Here is a 9688-nt window from a genome sequence, read left to right as displayed (position 1 = left end):
CGGGTTCCCAACCTGTAAAGGGCTGCCATAAACAGAATTGTTTCATGTACCCCCTGGGGCTACACATACCACGGGTTGGTAACACCTGCACTAAAGCTAGCATTACCTTTTATTTAATCATAAAATACTATCTAGAGCAGTGGCTACCAACCCAGTCCTCAAGTACCCCCTACCAGTCCAGGATTTAGTGATTACCCAATCTTCTAAAGTTTTCCCCCCCCCTAAAAAATAAAGCCTTCGACACAACTGGGTAATCCGTAAACCTGGATTGTTAGGGGGTACTTTAAGACTATTGGAATCACTGATCTAGAGCATGGGGTGCCTAAAACGTGGATCCCTAGAAGTTTTAAAACTAGCTTCCGTGACGCTTTGTCATTCTACAGGCATGCAAAGCATCATGGGATTTGCAGTTCTAAAACATCTGGGATCTACAAGATTCAGCTTTAGCTTGTAGTGCTCCTTTTAAATTAACACTTTAAGCACTAGAGTACACTGTAGTGGTTATGGTGCAAGAAGCACAATGGCACCCTTTATTATAAGCAACGGTTTGTTGAATGTAGTTGAGGCAGGGAGTGGAGTCTGATAAAGGTCAGCTCGAAGTCCCTGCCTAGGAGCTTCTGTTAAGCTGGGCTTAGCTCAGACAACTTCCAGTTCTGTCAGATGTAGAAGAGAGAGGGGGCCAACACCCAGCAAACCCACGTAAGAAGTCAAAGTGTTTTGAAATGGTTATTACTTTACAGTAAAGGAGTGCTTTTACCATGACTATTACAGAATGCTGCAGTGGTTCTAATGCATGGAGTGTTCCTTTAACTTAGTAAACCCTCTTTTGTAAGATGTCCCCAAGAGGGGTCAGCCTGAATGCATTGTTGTAAACTGCAGGTTTTAAAAATTGCACAGATGGTGATTGCAGGCATCTGGTACTGAAGTACTGCAGTTCCTTCCATTTTCTGTAAACTTTTATTAATGCCACTATGACCTTTAAAAATTCAAACTACAGAAAAAAAATTAAAATGCAGACTCAGCATGAATAAAATAATCTTTATTTCCCAAAGGATAAGACATTGTTTAACATTAAAAAACATTTTACAATAAAAGTAAACATGTACTTGGCAGTAGTTGGGAAATGTACAAGCACTTTTCATTCAGAGTTAGAGAGTTTAGAGATGATCTGCAGGGCATCATCACGCAAACAGCACACGTCTGACAACTACACCGAAATTCCTGACTGTAGGGCATAAAATGGTCGTGTCACATGCAGCCTTCAGAAGCAAGTTATTTTTGACAAGCCATAGCTTGCGCTGCATTTGTAAAGCCTCCACAGAGCAAATAAAGTAGATAGTGACAATGAGAATTTAAGCAAAACTAGAATTTAGATTGATCCGTTTCATGCATTGTAGCCTTTGTAATTTGTATATTACGTGTGCCTCCTAGGTGATCATTGCTCTCTGATGGCAGTTATCCAAGCACTTTATGGTAAAAAGCACCATGCATCCACCAAGACTATGGACAATTTGAATGTCAGAAACAAAGTAAAATTTGATATTTGCAAGAAACAGAACATAAGGATTCATTTTTTGCATTTAACATTAAAATTGATGTAAACCCTGAAGGCTGCTTTAGCGTCATTGGAAGTGCAATTTCCCAACATGCGGGTGCCAAGGTTAATTACAGCTTTGAAAGGTTACATCATACATTAAACGATTCTATTTACCCTCAAACTTGCAATGTCTGTTCAGTAAATAAAACCAATGCTGAGCTACAAAATTATGAAAAGTGAACCATTTAAGACATCCTATACAAAGCTTTAGAGTTTGGTCAGAGAGGCGGCAAGTTCTGAAATGATCGGAGAAGACAACTGTGGGAGGATGCTGACCTTCAGCCATTTATGACTGGCATACTTATTCTTCACAGACTAAAAGAAAAAACACAAAGAACACAAAACAGTGATATAACTGCAGAGCAATAAAACAGAAGGCAGTATTCCTTGTGAACTACAGGTTATTTGGCTGCCAAGAAAATACTGTTCTCTTTTTATTCTAAGTAAGCGGAGCTGAAACGTTCAGGTTTCAGAATTCTTCCAGTATTCAGTTGGTGTAAAATTTACCACATTTTTCCTTTAATTTACAAAGTGCATTAAATTTTTTTTTACTTGAGTTTAGCCATAGTTGCCACTCATTCACCAACAGCAAATCTGGTTGGTAACATTTGGTGTCTGATTGAACAGTAGTTTTTCACATATGACTGCTATATAAAATAGGATTTGCATTTTTTTACCCCAAAACCTGAAGGTATACCAGATTATTGGATCTTGTACTATACAGGCAAACCCAGAAAATAAGTGTAATTTATCACTATGCTGAGAACTGAAACTTGTTAGCTTTGCTGAAAACAAATGGTCATTGAAATTATCTTACCATCTCATGCACAGTGGGCATGAATTTGTCCCAGCATCACCAGATGCTACTTCAATCCATAAAACACGTTCGTTGGAGTAACCCTTTCTGATGTAGTCCACACCAAAGTTAAAACTTAACACCAAGACTTGTCTCTGTTCCATACTCTGGCAGCACCAAGAAGTTGAAACATGCTGCCATTAGCTTTTTGGTGCCAGCATTCGGTGAGTGCCGTCATCAGATGACCATTTTGCACAGGACTGACATTAGCCAGTCCAGAATATTGCACACAAACATGAAGTGGCCCCAATTGTAATTTTGATACAATTTGCTAGTTTTCTAAAGTGTTCCCAAAGGACTTTGTCACTAACCCTGGTTTTTCCTACCTTCCCTCCCTGTACTATACCAAAGCACACTCCCACACTGTGCATGTTTCAGGGAGCTAGAGTAAGCTATCAGGACCTGGCTGTAATTATATGGAGTGCTGGATTGGCCATGATGAGCATCACCTCCCAGTCAAGTTTCAGTCTTATCCACTTCCCCTTAGTCTAAAAGAAGGCCAATTGGAGGGGGAGGTACAGCAGACACTATGGAATGATCACTCCCTGAAAGCCAGGGAGAGCCTCCCTGTTTTACTTTACAGGAGCACCCATAAATTGACCAGCGGTTAGCACTAAACTTGTGGAACTAGTTTCAGGCATGATTTATCAAACTGCTGTTCAAGACTTTGAACCTGTGGAGTTTCCCCAATTCTTTGCTGAATCGAGCACTCTTGCCAGAATAGGTGCTCGGATCAGACCTGTCCAGCAGTGTGTCACATGTGGGTGGTTCAGGGTTGTTTTAATAATTTTTTTTTTTGGGGGGGGGGGGGGGGGGGAGGAATTATTGTATTTTGGGCTTCTGTGTCTGGAAGATAATTTGTTTAAGCGTCAAATAATCCCAACATCAAGTATCGTCTGATGTGTGGGGGGGGGGGGGGGGGGGGGGGAGAAAATAAGGGCTATAACACTACACAATGCGCTTTTCCAGCTAGAGGAATAATCCAGTGGAGATACAGTCCAGGTATTGGTGCTCTGCTACAATTCATTCAAAACAAAGCCTAATTAAGAGTTTATACAACAGGCTTTACACCCCTCGTGATACTCAATAGGTTTTGCTTGTCTGAAGAATCTTCACTTCTATGTACCCAGCACCTTATGGTTTGCCTACACCTGCTGTAGTGTAGGCATTCGACACTATCTCCCCTGAGGCTTTGCCGGCATTATGGCTGTAAGTGCATTCTGGGAGGGGTAGTCCACAACATCTGGAGTGCCAAAGGTTGCCTACCCCTGAACTATGGAATATTCTCAACCATAATTTTTCTGGGTGGGGGAACATCAGGGAATACAGGTTGAGATGCAGATCCACCAAGAGTTGGTTCATACCTTATCCCACAGGCTACTTGCCCTTATTCTAGAAAAACCATATGCTCAACTGTCAACTGCAGATTCAACCAACTTATAATTTTCCAAAAACCTATACATAGCCCCAGAAGAAATATTTGTTTTAAGGTCATAGATACTTACAACAAATTTGGTCAAGCTATGGCTCAGTTTAAATACATTCTTTGCGATATGTTTCATAACAGGGAGCAGGTCATCAATAGTGTATCCGGTGTAAAACTGCAGTGTGGAATCCTGTAAGAAATCAAAGTTCTTAGTGACCTTCAATCTCAGTGGTGAAAACATTTGTCACTGGTATTTATAAAGCGCCAACAGATTCCGCAGCGCTGTACAATTAGTGGAGAACATACAATATACACAGATACAAGAGGTGGAGAGATTGAGAAATCTGTTTTAACAAATTATGCCAGCATGTAGTGTCACATGAACACTGCGCAATAGTATTGGTATGCAATCTCATATTAAAGGACTCACCCATGTGCCAGAGTTGAGAATCTTTCGTGTAAGACAAAGTGCAGCAGAGGCTACAAGTGATGGATGAAAATGGACCATGTCGTAGTCTAGTAAGGTGAGCTCCATCAGGTATTTTGCCAGATTGTGATTCAATGCATCAGCCTGTAATGATCACAGAACCATTTAACAAGGCTGCCACTCAAATAGTAATGTTTGCTGAGCAGTGTTATTGGATTCTCCAATACTCTAAAAAAGTACTCACATTGATACATTTTGATGCTCTCCTGAGGAAGTGGAGTGGTATTGGTCTTCCCAAGTTAAAGTTAAGCTCTTTGAGAATCAGCATTTCCATTTGCCTGATTTGAGCTTTGGAGAAGGTGTTGTCAGTTATGTATACAAAGTCTGAAATCTCTGGGAAGTACATTTCTTCGTATTTTGAAGCGATGAACATTGATGCAACCCCAACCAGCTGGAGCTTGTTACGGGAAATTGGCTGAAACTTTAGAGTTTTAAAACTAGATTAGCTTTAATTTTATCTGGACCAAAGAACATGCATGCCTTCCCATCCACACTACCCAGAAATATTGGTGTTTTTTTTTTTTTTTTTTTTTTTTTAGTGTTACTCCAACTAAATACCAGTTTTTTTATATATAACAGTTTTAATTGGAATAGCCCTTTCTGTAGGTTATCCCCCTCCATACCCCCCCAAACCAGCCTGAGTTCTCTGCTCGATGGAAGGGGGTGTCCATAATCACCATTGACTGCACAAGCATGCTGGTATCCGATGCCCATGAGGACATTAGTAAGCCAACAACTCTTCTGGACTGGCTAGTGATGCAGAGATTATCCCCATCTTTGGCAGCATGTGTCAATAACTGTCCACAGTGTAAAGTTTGCAAACTTGTAGGTAGCATTTTCCCCATATGTATGATTATTTTTTAGCTTTTTAAGGAAGACTTAGGGCTGAACTCCCAGTCCTAGAGTTTTTACCATAAGAGATTAGGGAAAAGAATACATTCTAATGTGTTCTGTGTATTTTTATAAAATTCATTCAATAAACTAGCAAACATTACCTATTAATTCCAGTGACAGAAGCACTGTATGTGGTGCGTCTACTACAGCCATATTCAGTAGCATAGAAAAGTAACATTTCAAGCCTTGTACAAACAGTCATTATGCCTGGAGTTTCCCCTTAATTCTAGATATTATCCAGAAGCACCTCATCCCTTTTAGTGACTGGGAACATTACAGGGATACTTACCTGCAAGAACCTGTCCATAATTGCAATTGCCATGTAGAGAGTCTCCTGCAGCAAGGAAAACTTTGTATGGACCTGAATTAGCCAGTCAACCAAGATTGTCCTCATACGCTCATTCACCTCCATTCCCTTCATGTAGTTCTGGCGCACAGACTGCTGGACCTTGGGAAGGAAGGCATTTAATTCACTATCTATCCAGGGCACACCATCAATACTCTGTTAATATTTGTACTCACCTCCAGTTGCCTCAGGTAAGTGTAGATGTCCTTCACATAGTCACTGCATAGCTGAGGGTTTCCAATATCTTCAGCATCAACATCTTCTACATTCAGAGCATCAGAAAAAGCCTGACAAAACTCTTCCTCTTTCACAGATAAATCCATGGGTGTAGGAATAGGATTCTTTAACACAAGGAATAGGTCAATGACAAAAAATAAATAAATAAACCATACTACAATGTTACGTTTTCCTCCATGTGGAGGCATTAGCGAGAAATTATTCACCTACCTGATGTGAAGTCATTACACAGTCTGATTACATTTTTTTTTTTTTTTTTTAATGCATTGCAAAGATAGCCCTTTATGTTAGGACCTGAGATGTTTATACACACCCCAATTGAGATTGTAGCCCCCCACTAAATAGAAGTTTGCCCTAATACAATTATCAAAAACTGTGAGAAGAGTTTAAAGTTATATTGGCCAGAGCTAGGCTCTGGGATTTTTCTGCATTTAGACAAAATTACATCTTCTTGCATGGTTAACAGATGGTGTCCAGAGACTTTCAACATTGCATTTTAATATTCTTTCAATTAAGCAAAACATACATCAACATGTATTTGTTAAACATCATTAGTATACATTTTTGGAAGGAAAAAAAAAATCTTACCTCTATCTTTGGTACAGGAGGCAATTTTATTTTTGCTGGTGCGGTGACTTTAGCAACTCCATGTCGCTTAGTTTTGGCTGGTAGTTTGTTCTACAGAAGGAAAAACAACAAACAGCTAAATATAGTTGGTAGGCCTAAGGTACCCAGAGTTAATAAAGCTCGTGAAGTGAATATATACCATGACCACTGGCTTGCCAACTGGAACCACAGCGCAGTTACTAATCTCATCAAGAGGTTGTCTTCGTATTCTGTTTTTGAGTGCCACCATCTCACCAGCGATGTGATTGTCCATTTCCAGAGGGAGCTAAAGAAATGAGATTTGCACGTTTAAAAAATAAATAAATAAATAAATAAAAAAAAAGTTTGTCCCTCTGTTTATCCATCACAGATGCATTGATAACATTGAATTAGCAATTCTGTATTATCAGTGTATCAATTTCAATCAGCACGGACAATAGTGATAATGTGGCAGTAGAAGCAATGCAGCCGAGATGGGGGTGATTCCTCATTTATATTAAACTAAAGCAAGAGTGCCCAAAAGGTAGAGACTTAGATGTTGCAGAACTACAACTCCCATGATGCTTTGCATGCCTTTAGAATGACAAAGCATCATGGAAGCTGTCGTTTTAAAACATCTAGGGATTTACATTTTAGGCAGCCCTGGACCAAGGTATGGGACAAGCGCCCTCTAGACAATCCAACAACAGCAGTTTGTTGTGGTTATACTGAAACATTCCTTGGACTAACTCACATTCTCTGCTGAGCTTTGCATCCAGATGGCAGTCCCTACATGCCTAGTTTCCTTGACATAAGAAATGTGTTTGCAGCAGGTTACATGGAGTATGCACCCTGGGATTATTCTTAAAGAATCACTCCAAGCACCATAACCACTACAGCACTGCTAAGCAGGCTCTTCGATTAGCACTCCTGAGTGAAACCCTGCAATGAAAGCATCACCTGACAGAGGTGCTCTCCCTGTCTCCACTACCTCGAAGACCTCAGTGGCTGAGATGACACCATACTTACTACAGCAATTTGTAATTACCAAGTCGGGCATAGGCAATCTTCAGCACTCCAGATATTTTTGGACTACACCTCCCATGATGCTTTGACAGCATTATGAGTGTAAGCATTGTGGGGGAATGTAGCCCACAACATCTGGACTGCCAAATGTTGCCTAACCCTGGACGAAGTTATACATTTATTTCATCACCAAATATCACAAATAAGTTACAATTTAGTCTTTATCTTTAATCCAATGAACAACCAAACATTGATGCAAAAGTGTACAGAGAAACTTGAAATGGGAAAGTGAAAAATAAGTAAATGTATAAACCAATGACCATTCTCTAAAAATGTAAACTAATGTTATGTGCTAGCCAACAGCTTAAAAAAAAAAAAAAAAAAATATAATGACAAACAAATCAATAGTACTTTGGATCACAACTTTAAAGGGACTCCACCTAATATAGTTCTGGTGTCTATAGCCTGTCCTTGCAGGCTTTTAAATGCCATTACTGCCTTTTCAGAATCTCTGCATGGGGGAGCTGAATGTACCCCATAGAAATGCATTAACACAGTGTACGAGGAGATGCTGACTGGCACAGAGTGGCATTTAGCAGCACATGCACAATAGCATCCCAAAGCTTTCCTATGGGAAAGCATTGGAATGGCAGAAATCAAATTTGATTCGACTCAGCCACGGAGGTGGGCGAGGGAGAAAAAGGAAGCAAACTCACCTTTTTAAAAGTAAAGAGAGGGCCAGGTATCTAAACCGTCATTTTAACACTATAGTGTTGGGAATACCTTGGGTTCCTGACACTAGAGTGTTCATTTAAGCAATTAATACAATGCCATTGTGATGTGCAGAGATCACAAACAAGACACATGGTTACAGCTGTAGTTTGTGGACTAACAGGGGTGATGTGATCAATGTCTATCCTACATGTGGGGAGAATCACGATAACCTTATTATACCCACCATCATGTCTGGTTACAGCGTCCTACAGAGTACTGGTGCCGGACCCAGTGTATTGCAATTTATGTAGCTTTTTGAAAGTGAATATCTGGGCCTAAAAACGTGAATATAACCGCTTTTGACTAGATTTTTACCCCATTTGAATGAAGACAACTCACATGAATGAGAAATAAATTAGAATTGTTACTGCTTAAACCAGTGGTGAAGCAATTAATGCTGTTGCTAAACTACAGCTCCCATGAGGCTTTGCCAGCTTTAAAGCAATGAAAGCTTGAGAGTAGTTGTAGCTCAACAAAAGATTTAGGGTCTACTCTTTACCCACTGCAGGTCAAATGATCCCCAGAAGGTGCTTGAAGCAGATGGAGTACATTGCAATGTAACAGAGGGAACTTACCGCATTTCTCCAAACAGCCATATTGGTAACACACTAGTTCACTGACACACTAACCCTTCCTCTAACACTCACTGAATGGCTACTCCCTCTAGGAGTTCAAATATCCCACCCAGCCTTCCCATTGGACGGTTCGTTCCAGACACTTGGTGTGTGGAATCTGGAGTTACTGCTGGGACAGCTTGAGTTCTATAGATGGAATCACAAGAATCGTGTCTATATTCACATTGATTGCATTTATTCCATATTATCTGTCACATGCACTCCATTATTTTAATGGGCTACAATCATACCATGCCATGTTTTAATCAAAGGTCAGGTTATGTAGAATTTTATAATAATTATTACCGAAATTACAGAAATTTGCCTGAAGATATTATAGTCATTAACCCCTTAAGGACCAAACTTCTGGAATAAAAGGGAATCATGACATGTCACACATGTCATGTGTCCTTAAGGGGTTAAAGGAGATTATAGTAATCCATACCACTTTATCTTGCAGTGTCCCAGTCCTTTTAACCCTGCAATGTAAGACCCTGCAGTTTTTTTGACATATTGCAATGTTCTCATTGCAGGGTTAAAGGAACAGTATAGTCACCAAAACAACTTTAGTTTAATGAAGCAGTTTTGGTGTATAAATCATGCCTGTGAAGTCTCACTGCTTATGTCTTTGCCATTTAGGAGTTAAATCATTTTTGTTTCTGTTTCTGCAGCCATAGTCACCCCCCCCCCCCCCCCCCCACTGTGACTGAAGCAGCCTACATAAAACAAAATTGTTTTAATTTTTAATCAGATGTTAATATACTTTAGAAGGTTTAAGGTCTGTAAATTGTCCTTGAATCACCCAGAGGAAGCTCCTGTAAGGTCTAGCAAGCTATTAACAGTGCA

The 9688-nt window shown here is 39.9% G+C and overlaps 1 protein-coding gene across 1 annotated transcript; it reads right to left on the bottom strand.

Moving 5' to 3' along the window:
* Positions 1-1500: 1500 nt before the first annotated feature.
* On the bottom strand, positions 1501-8870 carry LOC134601240 (G2/mitotic-specific cyclin-B2-like). Its single transcript, XM_063445708.1, has 9 exons — positions 8804-8870; positions 6610-6735; positions 6432-6521; positions 5783-5947; positions 5550-5708; positions 4551-4787; positions 4310-4450; positions 3959-4069; positions 1501-1912 (listed from the first exon to the last, which is right to left on the bottom strand). The coding sequence occupies exons 1-9, from the start codon at positions 8822-8824 to the stop codon at positions 1805-1807; spliced, it is 1158 nt and encodes a 385-aa protein (XP_063301778.1). The 5' UTR covers positions 8825-8870; the 3' UTR covers positions 1501-1804.
* Positions 8871-9688: the final 818 nt, after the last annotated feature.

The sequence above is a fragment of the Pelobates fuscus genome, chromosome 3 (genome assembly GCF_036172605.1).
Source record: "Pelobates fuscus isolate aPelFus1 chromosome 3, aPelFus1.pri, whole genome shotgun sequence".
Classification (NCBI taxonomy): Eukaryota; Metazoa; Chordata; class Amphibia; order Anura; family Pelobatidae; genus Pelobates; species Pelobates fuscus.
Note: the sequence above shows the minus strand (reverse complement) of the source record. Positions and strands in the feature narration are given on the sequence as shown.